The 18,867-nt window shown below is 39.2% G+C and overlaps 1 protein-coding gene across 1 annotated transcript in view; it reads right to left on the bottom strand.

The window, feature by feature from the left end:
- The window catches only part of WWC1 (WW and C2 domain containing 1), a 242,725-nt gene that overhangs the window by 53,158 nt on the left and 170,700 nt on the right, over positions 1 to 18,867 (bottom strand). Inside the window, exons 9-12 of the mRNA XM_075601891.1 lie at positions 17,052 to 17,294; positions 7,951 to 8,040; positions 4,650 to 5,173; positions 720 to 822 (exon numbers count right to left, since the gene is read on the bottom strand). Coding sequence (XP_075458006.1) covers positions 720 to 822; positions 4,650 to 5,173; positions 7,951 to 8,040; positions 17,052 to 17,294 — 960 coding nt within the window. The remainder of the gene's footprint in view (positions 1 to 719; positions 823 to 4,649; positions 5,174 to 7,950; positions 8,041 to 17,051; positions 17,295 to 18,867) is intronic.

The following is an 18,867-nucleotide window of genomic DNA, read 5'->3' on the forward strand; positions in this document are numbered from 1 at the left end:
TATCATTACATCTGTACAGCAACTTAATATCCTTTGTATGAGAACGATGCCTGAGGATCTTTGACGTTTTGCTTCAGGCTTATGTTTGCATGTTTACACCGGACCCCTTAGGCTCCTCCAACGTTCCACGTCACTCTTTTGATGTCACAGGGAGTAAACAAGGATTTGGCACCAATGTTGGATCACAGAGTGAGATGAAGGGTTTATATGGTTTGAATGTTACACAGTTTAAGTTGCTCTTGAAAAAGGCTCCTGTGAGAGTCAAAACGTTGAGTATAAAACTTTACCATTTTTGCAGTTTTGTGGTGCCTGTCCTCTCTTGTCTTTATACTTATCCTTCGGATGGTCTGCACCCAATATACTTATTTCTGATCATCAGTGAGTGCTCTGTTGCTGTAAATACATATAAAACGACGCAAACGCAGTACATAATAGTAACGTAGCTAGTTAGCATAGTGAAATTAATAATTATCATATTGAAAGTAAAGCTGTAACTTCACATACATTGCTACACCGCATACAGTACATGCTAATAAAATTGGCTTTCAAAAGAAAAGTGTCATAGGGCCTTATTCACTGAAGATAGATGTCGTCAATCTACCGCTACCACACAGAAAGACCCACTGAAGTCAATGGGGCTTTCCGTTGGTAGTGTTATATAATGTTATACATGTTATAACACAGGTGGTTCTGACTTCCAAAAAGATTTGACATGATACCTTTGTGTTGTTGCCTCATAGACGCCACTGTCTCCAGCTACCGATTCATCTGACACGGCTGCTGATACGCCGGCTACTTTTAATCCGGACGCTCCAAGGAAACCTATTGCAGAAATGAATAGGAACAGAAACATTATGTTGCAGGCCCTCCGACATGAAATGGCAAATTAAAATAGGTACATTTTAGCTCCTCTGTCATGTGGGATAGTTGAGTGTCCATGCAAGTCAGATCCTTTAATGAAGGCACTTTAACATACTGGGCTCACACACTTGCAGTAATAGAAACAATAGGTTCAGATGGAATTCAATAGGTAACAGATACAGAAACCCGGTACATTACTTGCTAAATAGGTACAGTTGAAGGGCACGACATTGATGCAATTATTTACATGGAAGTGTTAAATGTAAAATAATAATAAATGAAATAAATCATGTCTTCTTCTTGAACGCTGTAAAGCCCAAGGACAATCCAGCCACTGCAGAATGAGGGCCATTGCTTTTCGGTGTATTCCATATGTGGGGGTTGAGGCCTTGCTTACCATGCCGGCCTCGTTTGCATGTTGGCAAGTACCTTTCCCACTTTAGCCGGGTATATTGTTCAAGCTTTCATAGTATGGTTAAACCTACCAGCACAAGTGCCACTATACAGTACATCTTCCTGCCACGTTCCTGCCACTTCAAGGCCAGGAGTTAAGGATTTTAGGGAATGATACATATACTGTACTGTATATAGCAAATGGAAATATTACTGTATGCTCATTTGCATGTCTTAGACAGGTCTGCAACCCCGCCTTTCACCATTATCACCCAGCACACAGCGCTTCCACTGCAGCAAGGGATTCTTTAAAATGACATGCAAATGAGCACACAGTGCCACCTTTTGCTTCAAAACCATTCAACATGGTTCCCTATAGGCTTAAGCATGTTGTATGGTCACAGCTTTGAGCACAGCCAGGGTTAAGATGCATAGCCAGTAAACCTACCCACAGCCAGCCGTTTCAACCTTAATGGGTCTCCTTAGTGTGGGGTTGGTTATACTGGCTTTGCAAAAATGAAGCAAGGATAGGTTTTACCATACTTAGTTAAGTTGTGGTGGTTAAAAAAAGTGACAAAAACCCTCCACAGCAAAGCATATAGCAAATGGAAATATTACTGTAAGCTCATTTGCATGTCTGCAACCCCGGTTTCACCATTATCACCCAGCACACAGCGCTTCTACTGCAGCAAGGGATTCAAGAAATGACATGCAAATGAGCACACAGTGCCACCTTTTGCTACAAAACCATTCAACATGGTTCCCTATAGGCTTTTTTTACCCACCATAACTTAACTAAGTACCTATCCTATCATTGCTTCATTTTTGCAAAGCCAGTATAACCAACCCCACACTGAGGAGACCCATTAAGGTTGAAACAGCTGCCTCTGGGTGGGTTTACTGGCTATGCATCTTAACCCTGGCTGTGCTCAAAGCTGTGACCATGCAGCATGCTTAAGCCTATAGGGGAACCATTTTGAATGTTTGAAGCAAAAGGTGGCACTGTGTGCTCATTTGCAGGTCACTTCCCAGAATCCCTTGCTGCAGTGGAAGCGCTGTGTGCTGGGTGATAATGGTGAAAGGTGGGGTTGCTTCCCCTCATACAGAGGTAAAGGAGGGGTTCACAGTTTTAGTGTTAGGACCTGCATGAGTTTGGTTTACCTTGATGTGGTATGCAGGCTTACGACGCTTTGGCCAAAGGGTTTAACTAAATAACCAAGTAATTACTATTATTATTGAAGTATTTAAACTTTATACTTATTACCATATATGTTTTGTCAATTTGATGTAGCATTGGGCACCTCCTGTCTTTTGTTGTATACAGGTTTTTCTATACTTTATAGGGGATTTCCATCGCCCACCCCGTCCTTATGTACAGATGGGTACCCACAAACCTATACTGTCTGCAGGGAGCCATAACGATACTTGGGGTACCCCTAAACCAGGGCCCCCTTTTCTGAGGATATTAAACACATTTCATTTGGCTCAGTTTCCTTCCTGGGCTATGCTGAAGCAGGGCACCCTAGTGGTGAGTCACAGTTACGTTTTAAGGGGAGATATTGCCAGAGCAATGTGCATACACATATCCGACAATCATGCCTGATTGTCGGATACATTTATCGGGGAACCGGTAACTCTGGTCCCTTACCTGATATGCACATTGTCACACTACTTTCTCCGCATAATCCCCTTTAAATTCTGTGCACCAGAATCCCTGTTTGATTGCATGCCCGGAAAGGGAAAAACACAAAAAATACTTTTAATACATTTTGGGCAGTAGATTGTTGTCCAAATACACATGGGGGTTCCCTAATAATCACACCTGCTTCCCTGCTCCCAAAGTCACTTTCCTGCAGCTATCTCCTGGAGGAAATCACAAACCTGCAGGGGACCATATAGGGGAACATGTTTACAGAAAATACATTGTTTGATCTTACTGGACCCAAGAGCTAACCCTCTTGGCCCATTACCCACGGTCTCTGGAGGCAACCGGCTGGGCTTCACCTTTATTAATGAAGGCCAGCTACCTCCGACCGTAACAAGAATATTTTAGTAAAGTAACGGGTAGTGACTTGTATATCTTCCCAAAACACTCCTTTATATCACATGTGGAGATATACCTGTAAACAAAACTGAACACACAGATACCTGAGAAACATGCTAATTGAAATCATTTGAATATACTTTGCATATCTAAATTAGCATATTTCCCAGGTATCTCAAAGTTTTCAGTTTTTTCACAGTTATCTCTCCACATGTTATATAAAGGAGTGTTTAAAGAGGTATATAATTAACTTGGTAATTAACAAAAATAGACTCTATGCGAATGAGCTATACAATAACTGTTGTTTTTGTACATAATTAGCTTTGTATATATGCATTAACCTCAGAGAAAATAACGCTAATTACTGATTTTGATAATGGCACATTATGAGCTTTGAGTTAACGGATCTCTGTGAATCTGGGCCTAAGTCATTTCCTCATTTAGCAGGTCTATTCTCACAGGGTGGTCTGTCTTCAAGGGTAATCCTGACTTCAGGGGCTATTGTATGTACTCAAGGAAAGTTCTGCCCTCCCACGGGAGTTCAATCTTTTAGTGGCAATGAGGTCTACCCTTTGTAGCACTTAGCTGCTTCCTGAGAGAGGAGGTGTGTCCTCATAAGAGAAGTCTGTCCTTAGAAAAGACATCTGTCCTTAGAGGGAAGGATGTTGGTGGCACTCAGCCACTTGTTTAGAGGAAGTGACTCAGTAGGGCTAATTCAGTAACATGCAGGCACTACAGTACATCACTGAAAGTCCCAGTGACTCGAATGGGACTTTCCGTGTAGTAGTGCCGAATTAGCACTTTCGCACTTCATTGAAAGCGCCCCAGTGTCACAAGACTCATACATGATTACTAGATGCAGAATGTGACTTCTTTTACCAACTACATGTATTTATCTTCTTCACCCTTTAGTCTCCCAGCCCCAGTGACAAAGGAGACAGATGTGTGCCATTCCATGAGAAGCAGAACCTTACAGGATCAATAATGAATTTTAATACCCTGATACTTTTAGTATAATAAACAAAACAATAAATGAAAGATGTCTGCTTACTGACTAAGGTAAAAAATTAAGAATATTGTAATAATTGTATTTTACATTTGATTTTGAATAGCTCTTAATAGTCTATATTATTGCAGTAATGCTTTCAGAGACTTTGGTAAATTTGTAATCTGACAGTGCTATCGCATTTTGTTTTATTTAAACCCTAGAATCAATGATGTACCAGCGTCAGTGTAAAAATATTCAACTACTAGGTAGTCTGACTTATTTTATTCCAAGTCACGAGTGAGAGTGTAGGTCTAATAATTACTGTCCTCAATGTTACAGTGATTTCTTAGTGCTTTATCTTACCATGTCCTACAATTTTGTCTTCTGCTTCCAGAAGGTAGCCATCTCCACGAGTACTTAGGCCGAGTTCAGAAAAATTGATGCTTAGGTCGATATCGTCAAAGTTCATGTGGCTCAGGAAAGCATCTCCAGTTAATAGTGGGTCTGTTACAAGTGGCGAACAAGGAGGAGATGGGGAAGACAGTGATGACCTGGGAGACAAAGATGTAATTGACTTGGGTGTACCAGTTAAGGACCTTAAAACTTGCACACGGTTTGTGGGATCAATCCTCTGAGGCTTTGCCACCTCGTTTTCATGAATGGTGGTAATACAACCAGACGGTCTATAACCAACTGCTCCTTCCTGGAGCAAGAAGTCAACTTTGTTCTGGTATTCTGAGTCCAACTGCTCCAGCTGTTCATAGTAGAGATCAGTAAAACTGGCAGAGGTTGAAGAGTCCTGGCTGGATGTGGCTAAGGATCCCCTACTAGAAGCTAAAGATCCTGGACTGCTGCCTGAAGAAAGTGACTGTGTACTGGCAGAGAGACTGCGGAGACAAAATGCAATAATTAAACTACTTTATTGATTTACAAGTTTAGGCTATTTGAGTTTGTTTTAAATAACCTATTTTAGTAAACAAAGTATACAAATGCAAACAAAAAACACATAGTGGAAATGATGAATACCTGAGGCACTGGGGGAAAAGTCACATAATAGAATGACATACTCCATTCAAAAAAAGCAGGTTCTTGTTTAAATAAATAATCTCACAGATAAACAGAAAATTGTGGACAGAGACATGAGAGGGAGAGTCAACTCCTTTTGTTTACCGATGAAAATATTGCTATGGGGCCTATTTACTTAATGTAGAAAAATGCACAATTTGACAGTTTTATGAAGCATGTGGTTCACGGCTTAAATTTAGGGGTTGTTCCATGCCGTGTCATAATATGTATAAAAATACACTGAAATTTACCAACTAATGATGTGGTCAGGAATTCTGGTGTCAAGCAGGTATTTATTCAGAAGATCATGATACGAAGACAAAAGAAAGACAACCCTCTTTTGGCCTTACATGTCCTTTAATACAGATTAGGGATGCATATTTGACATCTCTCACATTTTACTATTAAGGGGGTGAGGGGGTGACTAAATTATTAGAGAAAAATAGACAAACACAACCACGGATCAATAAATGAATATTTAATTTAAAAAAAAGTAGCAAACAATGCTCACTTACATATAGGAAGTAACGCTCAATCACTTCAGGAGGTGCGTTATGGAGGCAGATATAGAGAAGACACTATCCACATTGTCCTTATGTATAAGTGGGAAAAGTTTCATTAACTGGGAGTCTTTCAAATATCTATGTTCCGTTCTGAGAGCCAGCTCAAAGGTGACCTTTAGCGTCCATGTGTATGCGGCTCCCATCCTGCTTCTCGACACTCACTTCCGCAATCGGTGTCCACCGGGCATCTCCACTGACGCCACGGCGCTCTCTTGAGAAACACTACCACCAAATAACCCTACGCATTTCACTAGTGTTAGCTTGATTACTAATACTAGCGAATGTGGATTGTGTGTTCCGTACATCTACATCCATACCGTGCCTCCTGAAGTGTTTGAGCGTTACATGTGTGTGAGCATTGTTTGATACTGTATATATTTTTTAAATATTCCTTTTATTGATCCGTGGTTGTGCTTATCTATGTTTTCTCCATATATATAAGGATCCCCCTTGGGGGAAAAAGAAGAGCCAAGAAATCCTAGCTCTTATGGATTGAGCACAGCACTAATCTTTTATGGACTGATATCTGTGTCTATTTTCCACAGTAGAGGTTAAGTTGAGCATGGTTATTCTTTTCGTCTATGTGATTCAGTTAATGTTATAGCTTGCGATTATGCTTTAACTGAAATTGACTTACTATTGCACTTTCATGAATCTCCCCCTGGTTAGTGAAATAGTAAGAGCCATCCACCACAAAAAGACAACAGAACTTTCATAGATTGCAGGACTATATAGACTTTCATCTGATTTAGCACTGTTAAGTTAAAAAAAAAAGGCCTTTACGACTAAATGGGACAAGTAATGTTGTTAAAAATGGCGCTATATTAAAAAAAAATCAACTGTAGTACAGTTAAATGTAAGTCAGACTATACCCCTTCTGTAAAATGTACTCTTAAGATAATAACTAATGTGTATGTGTAATATAGGACCTACACTGTATAAAATATAAAATAATTGAAATATCTTTATTGTCTTCTCATGCCATCTTTTATTTAGAATGTCATTTATGCCACCAGAAGTATCAGAGAGGTGGAATTCATAGAGATGCATTTTTCATTTGTTTGGCTAGGGCTCTTTCTAGAAAAACACAAACGCGTAAAATACCGGGTGATGAAAAAAGGTTTGTGGACAGCGTTTAAGTATATAAAAAAGCAGAAGTAAGAAGGATTAGTAATTAAATTCCATGTACATTCGCCTTTTTAGGTTTTTCCAGTGCCTTAAACTGTCTGACATCACAGATTCAAAATGGCTGCCTCCTGATTCATAGGCACTTGTGTTTAGTCCCAAGAGCTAAACTCTTTTTCCAGAACTGGGAAGAAGCTGCACAGCATAGTGAACAGGGAGGGGTAATGGGGAAAAAAATAACTGAATTATATGTTGTATTTCATTTTTATAGCTGTAGCCTTTAAAGGATTTTAGAATTGACAGTAAAGTGTGTACTTTTATTTAGTCCCTTTAATTAATGGGCAAAGATGTGCACATTCCACTTTGTGCTAAATAATATCCAGCATAAACTTGCAATACAATAAATGTCCAATAAATATGTAACAGTAACAACACATGTTACTGAAATTCATCATGATAATAGAGCCACACAACTGAATTTATTGAAGCACAAATCAATGTCTGAAAATTAGCATGTTACAGTACACAATAAAATTGGATATAACAAATTACTACGGGTGAGCACTTTCACTGGTGTGTTATTTTTAATTATTATTGGGTTTTGGCTTTGGCTTAGTAAATAATCAATGGGAAAAAAGGCAAACTAAGCAGGATTTTTAAAGAAAATTTTGAAATGCAAACTTTTGTGCAAAAGTTCATGACTTAAAAGTTCACCCAATTGTACTGTATGAACAAAAAAATGAATCTGAGAATGAGCTTTAGTAGCGTATCGGCTAAAATTTTGCTCATATTTGAAAATTTGTTCTCAAGTTCAACTCGGACATCTGAATGAAGTTTGACGTTTGCGACATTTTGTATTTTGAATCCTGAAATCTGACCGTACTTACAAATTACTTTCCCATAAAACATACCTCTTCAACTGTGTGTGCAGTGTTGCAATTAATCTTGTTGTCTCTTCCAGCTCCCGGATCAATTGGTTTCTTTTACTGCTCATTTTCAATCTAAAAAAAGGACAGATTTTAACAACACAGTAGTTGCCAAGAAAAAGTACAGTTTGCAAGTTACTTTAAAGCTGCAGTTCAAGATGCCGTTTAAAATATATATATATATATATATATATATATATATATTTTCCCCTATTCAATTTGTGAATCAATACAATCTGCACACTGACAAGTGATTAGCTAAGCTGCAGAATGATCCGTTCTCCTGTAATCGATCGCTTGCACCGGGTTATTTAATTCAGTTCTTGCACAGTATTCTGGGCAATGTAGTCCTGGAATATGATTGACTGGGCAGTTACTAGATACAATTGGTGCACTGCTAGAAAGAGGGCGGGGCTCAAGAGCAAGTGCCTATCAGAAGGGGAAGAGAGCTGTCACTTTGGAAATGCTTCCTACATTAGAAACATTAAAAATGTGGTGGGGATGCCCACTCATAGCAGCTTATTGGCTGGAAATCAAAATGTGGTCACAAAGGTTTTTCGGTTTGGACCTACCAATGGATCCCTGGTTATTTCTTTTAAACAAACCATATTATCTCCTCACGAGACATGAAAATAAATTACTGTGCCACATATCTTCAGCTGCAAGACGCGAATTAGCGGCAGTATGGAAACAAACAATTATTCCCTCAATTCCCAAAGTTAAAAATAAAATCTGGCAGATTTGCTACATGGAAAAACTGGTTAGTCTTAATAACAACACCTACACAGATTTTCAGAAGGTGTGGTTACCTTGGATTTTGAGTGAAAATCAACCAGAAATTAATACCCACTTAATTTTGTTGTACCCTTCCTTCCCCCCCATTTTTTATTTTCTTCATTCCCCCCTCTCTCTAATTTTTTTTAATAAAAATTAAGTTTTAAAAATAAAAAAATGTTTTTAAAACATTTTTGTTTTTAAATGCTACAAGTATTTTCTCATAGTACAGAACTGATTTATTTAAAAAAAAAACACACATAGGATATTGCTTGAACTGCTGCTTTAACATATTCTTTGTTTAAACAATATTCATTTGTTGTAAATACAGTATTAATTAACTCCACCAAGAAGCAGTAATTAAAAAAATACAATATAGATGAATTGTTTTTGTTTTAATCAGTTTTTAGGCTGTATTATTTCTGGTTGTTGTTTGTTGATTGGCTGGCTCTGCGAGCCAATCAGATTTATAGTCCGGGGAAAAAACAGACCTACTGTAAATACATTTAAATGCTGGAAAATAATTATGTTCAAGCTGGCAACCCCCTCTACCAAATGGCTTCACTATTTCTGGGTCCCTACTAGGAATGTATTCAGGCTAGTCTCAATAGCCCACTGAAAGCTAAGTGAAAATGGAAGCAGTTCAGCAGTTATTATATTTTAATGTAAAGGAGAAGTAATTAGACTTTGGTCTAATCCTTAGAAAGAGAAGACATTAAACATTTGATATGAGAAAACTTTATGTTTTTCTTTGTCTTTGTTTACATATCTACTACATGTTACTTCCCTTGCTAAATTATTTCTTGTAGGTCTTCAGGACCATACTAATACAACTGTACGTATATAGTAGGTGCACACCTGTACCTATTCCTGCAGGTGTGTGAGAGCAGGGGAGCACTTCACTATCTCTTGCACTCATTAGTTGAAGGTGAACCTTTAGCTAATTAGATCAATTGGCAACCGATTATATTTTTATTACATATAAAACCAAACAAGGCTCATACTTAATTGCGCTGATGCATCAAGGAAACTTTGGAGACGAATTTATGCAAATTGAGTCATTTTCATGTTGTCGTCTCTATGTATCAAGGTCTTTGCTCCAGTTTTTACGCTATGTGCATCAGCTTGCAATTTGGGGCGTCAGTAGGAGGAGTTCATGCCTGGATATCATGAGATTTGTTGAAGCTTCGTATTTTGACTCACCATATTCAGCTCCATCCCTTCTGGCACCACCCCATGTGTAAAGCATCCACTGCAAGCACTTATAAAATATAAAAGGTCACACTGTGTGCTCATTTACATGTCATTACCCAGAATCCCTAGCTGCAATGGAAGCCCTCTATGCCAAGAGATCATGCTGAAAAGCAGGGTTGCAGACCTGTCGGAGACATGTGAATGTGCTCACAAGTGATATTTTTATTTACAAAATATACTGAGCAATGAGCACATCAATGCATTTCTAAAATGTACTTCGGTTTTATTTCTATAAATCGTACATGAGATTTCTTACCTTAGTGAATGTGTTAATGATCTCTGACATTTCTGCAAATATTCCACGCCATCAGTGCTGTGAGATCCAGCAACTCAGTACAGATTTCTGCAGTGAGTTGCTGGCCACTCCAACATGGAAGGGGTTCATTGTCAGTAATGTCAGCATTGCAAATTCCAATATGAGGGCCGCATGCTGTGTTATAATTAAAATGCCACTAAATAAAGTCATAATTATAATAAAGGAAAAGAGTTAACAGCTGTCTGTTTGGTGGCTTTGCATACCCACCTCACATGTATTTTACAATAAACAGCTAATGGAAGTCAATTTACTTTCTTCAGTAACCGCATTGAAAGCTAAGCCTTTTGCTGCACGATCAATGTCTTTCCAGCAGTAAATAGACAAAATTACACTGTATCAAGCTCCTGAGTGTAGGATATAACCCCAACTCCTATGCAATACTCTGTCAAACCTGTTCTTAGTGTCTGAGAAGATTTTAGTGCCATTCAGTTGAATAGATCTTATCTCTTAACCATCATTTGGAAGCGGCTTCACAGCATGTTGAATAAGGGCCCAAGTACAGAGGTAGCCAGACTCACCTTCACCACAGCATTTTTTCCATTGCTCATGAAAAGGTGAAAGTCATTGGCAGCCGCAGTGGGGACATTTCTGCCTATGGGTAGCTCGCAGCGGGGAAAGGAAGTGTGGCCCTATAAGGCCTCGTCCAGGCTGAGTGCTTGCTCGAGTGAATAAAGTAAATTGGCGCGATGCTTGGCGAGACAAATACTTTTGTATTTGTTGCGCCTGCCCCGATCACGTGCGCGGTTCAGCCAATGAGGGCGAACCGCTCACGTGATGTCATGGGTACGCCCCCCTCCCCCCCACACCCGCAACAAGCTGGCCAGTAATCGACCAGCACCTGAAGTCACGCGCTCCCAGCCTGGCCGCGGCCTAAGAAAATCAGAAGCAAAATTTGCCATATTGCTTCCCTGTAAATGTAACTTTTTAGGCTGGTCTTGAAGATGAGCAGAGAGGGAGACGGGCAGCGTGGGGAATATAATAATTATAATTATATCAGCAGAAGTTTGTATAGAATGTAAGAGCTGTGAGGTGGGAAGTCCTAGTAACAGAAGGTCGTCGAAGTCAAGACGGGAGAGAATGAGGGCATAGGTGATAGTGTTAGCTACTGTAGGGCGCATCGCAGCAATGTTGCAGAGAAAGAATTGGCAACAGTTTGAATGTGGGAGGACACGGAGAAAGAGGAGTAAAACGTAACACTGAAACAACATACATGAAAGACAAGATGGATGGTATCAACAGTAATAGAAAGGGGGTCAATAGGACTAAATTTAGGTGGTATTATCATGATCTCCTTTTGGACATACTCATTTAAGGCAATCAGGAACCATCCAGGATGATATTGCAGAGAGATATTCTGAGTCTCGGGTCTGAACTGTAGGTGTGAGTGACGGGGGGGTGGATAGCCTGTGTGTCATCTGCATAAAGGTGATACTTAAATCCAATGGATTGATGAGGACACCAAGTGAAAGTTTATAGAGAAAGAAGCAGCAAATAAAAATACTACTTGTGGTGCATTTGCATGTCTCAGACAGGTCTGCAACCCTGTCTTTCCCCATTATCAATTACAAAACTGTGCTTCCACTGCAGCCAGGGATTCTGGGAAATGACATGCAAAGGAGCACAGTGTGTCACTCTTTACTTCTTCCCCGTTTTAATACGGACCCCTATAAGCTCATGCGTGCCGTATTACACAGCTTTTCAGCCCAATGGAGGTTTTTGTACACACCATAACTCTTTTTAATGCCTGGGGAAAGAAGAGAAGAAGACCCGCAACAGAGCCCTGAGGTATAACTGCATGTCCTAATGGTACCCAGTATTCCTTATGATTAAGAAAAATAGATCATTATTATTGTGCAGAAAGTGAGTGAACTTTGCCCATCACTGCTCCTGACAACTGATTAAGCCCAGGATTACTTTGAGGACCATCCCAGGAATAAGTGTAGGAGAAGGAGGAGAGGTAGTACAGTCTGAAAGGAACACTGGAATGGGAATTTATGGACAATTGAGGGAAGAACTGTTAGCACCTACCCAATCCTTAGATTTATTTTGTTTCTATTTTATATATATATATAAACAGCACCGGATTTATAATTTAAAAAATCGATGAAAGCCTGTTTTTTTCCCCTTTGATAAATCTGGTGGGTTTCTTTGTACTGGTTTAGCTCCAGTTCTGTAGTTGGGTGGCTTTCATGAACATCCCCCATAGTTTCCATTTCAAAGAAGGCATTTGCATTGATATATGGGTCTTTTATTCAATTTTTTGCCTTTGTTGCACAGTATACCAATTGCACCGTTATCACATCAGCAATAGCAAGTACAATTATGTCTTACTCTATTTCAGATAAAGATTGCCCACGGAAGCACTAAAACATCCTTAACAGAAAAGGGACTATTGCCCTGAATTTTCAGACAGGGGAGGATTTTCTAAAATAATCTTTACATTTATAGCAGAAATACACCCTGCTTTCATTCCTCCCCGTAATGAAATAAATATCCTTTCAATCCAGATACATCAGGAATCAGACTGTTAAATTGTTACATCAAATCCACAGGTTGCGTTTGTCCGTCTTAATTTGTAAAGCTGGTGAAAGATGGCTCAATGAGAAAATGTCTAATTGATCTGGGAAAGAGCCAAAGCCATTTCATCTGTTATCCTCATTTAACATGTAGACACAGGAGACAGAGATAATATCCTACATGAAATCTAGCGGGTTAAGCAACAAAGGACCCGTGACTAATGTAAAAGAAAAGCAGAAACAGGATCAAATTGTGCTTAATGTTAGCAAGGACTAATTCAGTGTGTGTTCAAATCGATAACAACTACCTATTGTTCTGAAACAAAAGTATCCATTTTCTGTTTACCATAGCTACTGAAAGGAATTTACATCCCATAATTACATGATAAATGATAAGGAAGACACAAGAAAGAGATAGAAAGGTAAACAAAAGGAAATAGGTTCATACATATCCATTATCATGGGGGGGGGGGGGGGCGGCCTCTGCTTTTAATAAAAGTAGGGGTAGTACTCCATAATTTAAAAACAAAAGAAAAACTTAAAGAAAAATAAATTTACTCTCTTCAATGCTCAAAACCAAAGACATAACATAAAACACAGACAAAGCTCAGTGCACATCCAGTAAAACTTATACACGGTACAGTGCCTAAATATACATGTATAGATAACTAATAAATAAAATGGTCTTTTAGTTTAACATTTTGGCCAAATTATTGTAAGCCCCTGAGCCAACTGCACGGCAGACCACATTTCAAGGGTCCCTAACACTAATATAGATTCTTAATAACCTGTGCATTGCCAGGAAGAATGATTTATAATAAATCTGTCAAAATTAGTTGCAAAGTTCTAAGTCTGATTGAAGCTTTTAATAACCTGTTTCTCTTCAATGCTCCCCAGAATTACAATTTGGCAGCAGTGTATTTTAAGTTGAGCATTTTTAAATGTTTTATTCCTTTGGTTAATGAGGTTAGGAAGATGGAGAAAGTCATTGATAAATTCTCCTTCCCTTATAAATCTTAAAGCTGCAGTTCAGTCAATATCCTGCATATGTGTTTTTTTAATAAATCAGTTCTGTAGTAAGAAAAAATACTTTTAGCATTTTCTGTTTTTAAAAAAACAACTTTGAAAGACCAATTTTCTTGTATTCTATTTTAAAGCCATTTGCTAAGGCACTGCCCCTTCATGTCCTGTCACTCTGGCGCACACCCTTTTGTCAGCCCTGCCCTCCCTCTAATGCTGCGTCCATAGAAGGACAAGCAGCGCTGAGGCGTGCGGACGCTCCGCGCTGAGCCCCTGCATCCTCAATGAGGATGCCTTGAGAGGGGGCTCATGCGAGCGTCCGCAGGCGTGCGGAAGCTTTGGAGTTTTCAGCCAAGCGCCAAGCTGTTTTTCAGCGCGCTGTCGGCTGAAAACATCCAATCAGCCTTAAGCAGCGTCAACGTCACGGCGCCGTGACATTGACGTCAGTGCGTCACGGGCGATTGGCCCAGCGACGTCACTGCCCCACCTCCAACCACCTCCCCCCGGCTCCCTTCGCGCACGCTGGCTCGCTTGCAAGTCCGTGGAATCGCGCTGACTTAAGCAGGCGAGCCTCAGCGTTAGCGCGCATCCGCTCTCCTCTCCCCTCTATGGCCCGGGCCTAACACATGTCAGTGCAGGAGTGCTCATGAATATTCATGAGCTTCCACTGACTGACAGAAGCAAATAAAAACATATGCCAGCTCTAATTATGTCACCAAATTTCGCCTATCAATACATGGAGAACGAATTGACTGGCAGCTATACAGGCATACCCCGCATTAACGTACGCAATGGGACCGGAGCATGTATGTAAAGCGAAAATGTACTTAAAGTGAAGCACTACCTTTTTCCCCACTTATCGATGCATGTACTGTACTGTAATCTTCATATACGTGCATAACTGATGTAAATAACGCATGTGTAACAGGCTCTATAGTCTCCCCGCTTGCGCACAGCTTCGGTACAGGAAGGGAGCCGGTATTGCTGTTCAGGACGTGCTGACAGGCGCATGCGTGAGCTGCTGTTTGCCTATTGAGCGAGATGTACTTACTCGCGAGTGTACTTAAAGTGAGTGTCCTTAAACCGGGGTATGCCTGTACAGTTCTTTAGGTAATTAGAGATTGCACACATGAAACTATTGAAGTAAAAAAATAAATTAAAAAAAAAACAAAAACTGAACTGCAGCTTTAAACAACATGATTTACTTGACTACTGGCTTCTAAGTTCTTACCTGTAAGCATTGGAAACAAACAAAAAAATCACAATTATCAGAGAGCTGCTAAAATTGTACAGGTCTTATTAATGTATTATTAGTGGTTGATATACATACGTTTTCCATCAATACCTTTTGTATCCAATAAGAGTCATTGTGAATTTTTTTCAACCTTACTAGAGACTTGTTCACATTTCATACTGGATTCCCCTCCACGTTCTCTTCTTCCCGAAAACGTTTATTTATTTATCGACAGAGACAGATAATCCATTTGCATGAAACAGGTCCTTGACAATCTTTGGTTTTATGAATACCTATTTTGACCTACCACTCTTGACAGTTAAACAGACATCCAGACTAGACTGGTACTACTTTGTGCTAGGCCATTTCTAATCCTTGTGTCTCTTCTGGTGGGTCTGGTGTGCTTTAAAACTAAATGCTTTGCAATCTATTTACACAACCATTTCCTGACTCCTGGAAAATTGGAAAAAATGTGTGTAGTTTATGTACCTGACAAATTCCATGGATCATATAGAATGAGTATATATTTCATTTAATCATGGATTCTATGGCTGGTGTATTTATTAGCCAAACACAGATATACATACTGTAGACATTCTTGCAAATTAACTTTCCCAGGCTCAAAGGCCCATTCTTTAGATGTCTTTACAGCTACAAAGCAACATAACGTGTCTGGATAGAGGTAGCTTGATAAGTTATTAGAGAAGGCAGAAAATGTCTCAAAAAGTATATGTTACCAACTATAGCTGAGTTTTAGAGACACCCGTGTTCATTCAAGCTCAGTCTCTCTTAATTACTGTTATCTTCTAAATGAAGCAGATTAAAGCGTCAAAAGACAACAATGAAATTGTAACAAACTGTTAATATATATTGGCCTGATCCATTTCTTGATTTTCATTTTAGCATCCGCTATTACCATGGCAACCTCTGGGAAAATGGATATACAGTACATAGAGAGAAAGAGTGGGCCAATAAAATAGAACACGATGATGAATATGATAGACAGTGTAATAATGTGAGAATTTTAGAATACCAGTTAGGGCTTATTAAGGCACAATGCGAGAATACAAGACAATCAGAATTACAGAGACAGGAGAAGGTAAAAGACACAATAAGGTATTTGATGTACAAGTACCAGTATGGTGAAGTATTAGGATCCATCAAAAGATATCACAACCATCAAACAAAATACACCAGATTTCCACAAGCAACGGAAATTACTTGAATATTTGTTTTGAAGAAAACCAACTTCATGCTGCAAGATGCAACATGTAGCCCAGAAGAAGAGTTAAGCTCCATTCAAATTAATGGGACTAACATCTTCTCCAGCACGGTGAAGTGGCATCAATGGTGCCTGGGTAAGGGTATGATATAGATCAGTGGTTTTCAATTTATTCTTGGTTAAGGAATCCTATAATTATATTGTAAAATGCTGCGAAACTCAGACCCTCTCTAAGAGCGCGTCTGAGATATGATACATTGTAAGGAACCCCAACCCTCTTTAATAGTGCGTCTGAGATCTAATACATTGTAAGGAACGCCAACCCTCCATAATAGCGCATCCGAGATCAGATGCATTATAAGGAACCCCAAACCTCTATAATAGCGCTTCTGAGATCAGATGCATTTTAATGAACCCCAACCCTCTCTAATAGCAAGTCTGAGATCAGATGCATTGTAAGGAACCCCAAACCTCTCTAATAGCGCATCTGAGATCAGATGCATTTTAAGGAACCCCAACCCTCTCTAAAAGCGCGTCTGAGATCAGATGCATTTTAAGGAACTCCAACCCTCTCTAATAGCGCGTCTGAGATCAGATGCATTGTAAATTCTTCTGTATTTGATACCATTTTCAGATGACCTTTAGGGATGCCGACAGAACCCAAGGGTTCCTAGGATTCCTGGTTGAAAAACACTGATGTAAGTTTTCAGAAGAAACAGGAATGACCCTTTCTCACATGTTGCTCCTTACCTCTCTGTCAGTGCTTTGCTTTGGGTGTCTCTCGCAGCCTGCAAGTCTGTCTCCAGTCGTTTCTTTTCCGTCTGAAGTCTTTCCACTTCAGTCTGGCTCCACTTTCTTGGACTCACAAACCGCATTTCCTTTAACAATTCTTCTTTTTCATTTATTAAAATGAGTCGGTCTCGCTCAGAATCAAGAACACCCGGCCAGGCTTCACTGTCTAGTTTAGCCAGTTGTATCTTTATGTTTGCTATCCTATAACAAGATATATATGCATGCACAAGTTTACTACAGTAAGTTTACTACAATGACAATAAGTAGAGAGATAATATATTATAATAAATGCAACCTGTGTTAGTTTGTTTAACGATTGAAAACATTTTTTTTAGACATAGTCTAAAAAAGGTTCTTCTTTTTCATTTATTATGAAAAGCTTTTTGTGTTCTTTGATATAGGTGTTCACTCCAAAAGTACCTCACGTTGTTCAGTGAAAAACAACTAATTCCTACAAATTCCCTTCAGAGCAGAGATGCTACCTACTTTTATATGCTACCCATTTTTAGATAAGTGGTCACGTTGAAAACACTACTAAGACCACTTAAAGAAGCAAGCCAAACCATTGTTTGTTTTTTGTTTTTTTTACAGAGCATCGAAGCAGGGGGTCTCCGGAGCTGAACCCCATTAATTTCAGCTCCTGGGACCCCCTTCTAGAGATACAGACCTCCGAATGGGGTGCCAGTATCTCTCTGCTCTTAAAAGCTGCCTTGTCACATGGGCCAATAGGAAATCATACCAATTATGTCACAGCTTCCTATTGGCCCGCAGGGCGTGGGAGATTTCAAAAGCGGTCAGTACCTGATCCTTGTTAGCCGAGCAGAGTGGCTACCGGTACCTACTACGGAGGTAAGTACAGTACTACCTACTATGGAGAAAATTAAAGGGGTTCAGCTCCAAAAAAAACCTGCTTCAATCCTCTGTTAAAAAAAAAAAAATTGCTGGCTTGAATTGCCGCTTTAAAATGTGTTTCTTTGACCTAGGACATAGTGAAATTGAAAATGGTCTAGTTATCAATGTCTTCCGGCTGCAATAGTGCAAAAACGGCAACAAACAAATTCCTATTAAAATGAATTCCAATAAAAATCAATGTTTTTTTTTTCCTTTTGATAATGCCGGTGCAATTCTTTTTCACTCCTTGTGCTCCACTTTAACAGCCTACAAACTTTAATAAATAGACCTCAAAAGGTCACACTGCATCTCAGCTCAGAACAATTACTAAAGGGATGTGTTCAGAAAGCCTCCTGCTGTGCTCAGCACATGATGTACTGTATATATACGTTTCTCACCGGTTGCTTTAAAAATTCAATTTATATTTAACTGTTTATAGTGGGAGTTTTTGTGAAATAAATCAATAACTTTTAGAGACTGCACTGAATCTCTTACGTGCTACAGGCACTTAATTCAATATCAGGAGAAAGAAAGATTGTTTCTCGATGCAGAAATGGAATGAAATGTATCTTATTTTCATTTTTCTCTACATTTTTACACCAACTGGAGTTTTAACATCATGTTAAGGGTAACACCGACAAAGTCCTTATTAAAAATACTATCTTCTGTTTTCTTTTCTCTTTATAAAAAATAAGAATTAAAATAAAAGGGGGGATTTTAATCATATTAACCCTAAAGCTATTGCTTCTAAGTGCTAGAACGTGAAATGAAAAGGAAATAATCCCTGCAGAAAGAATTACAATGCTTTTACCTGTTCAGATTTAAATGACTGCAAACTAGTTTTATAAAGTCAAGCAATGGGTACTACTTTTAAGTATCTTAC

Source organism: Ascaphus truei, chromosome 5 (genome assembly GCF_040206685.1).
Source record: "Ascaphus truei isolate aAscTru1 chromosome 5, aAscTru1.hap1, whole genome shotgun sequence".
Lineage (NCBI taxonomy): Eukaryota > Metazoa > Chordata > Amphibia > Anura > Ascaphidae > Ascaphus > Ascaphus truei.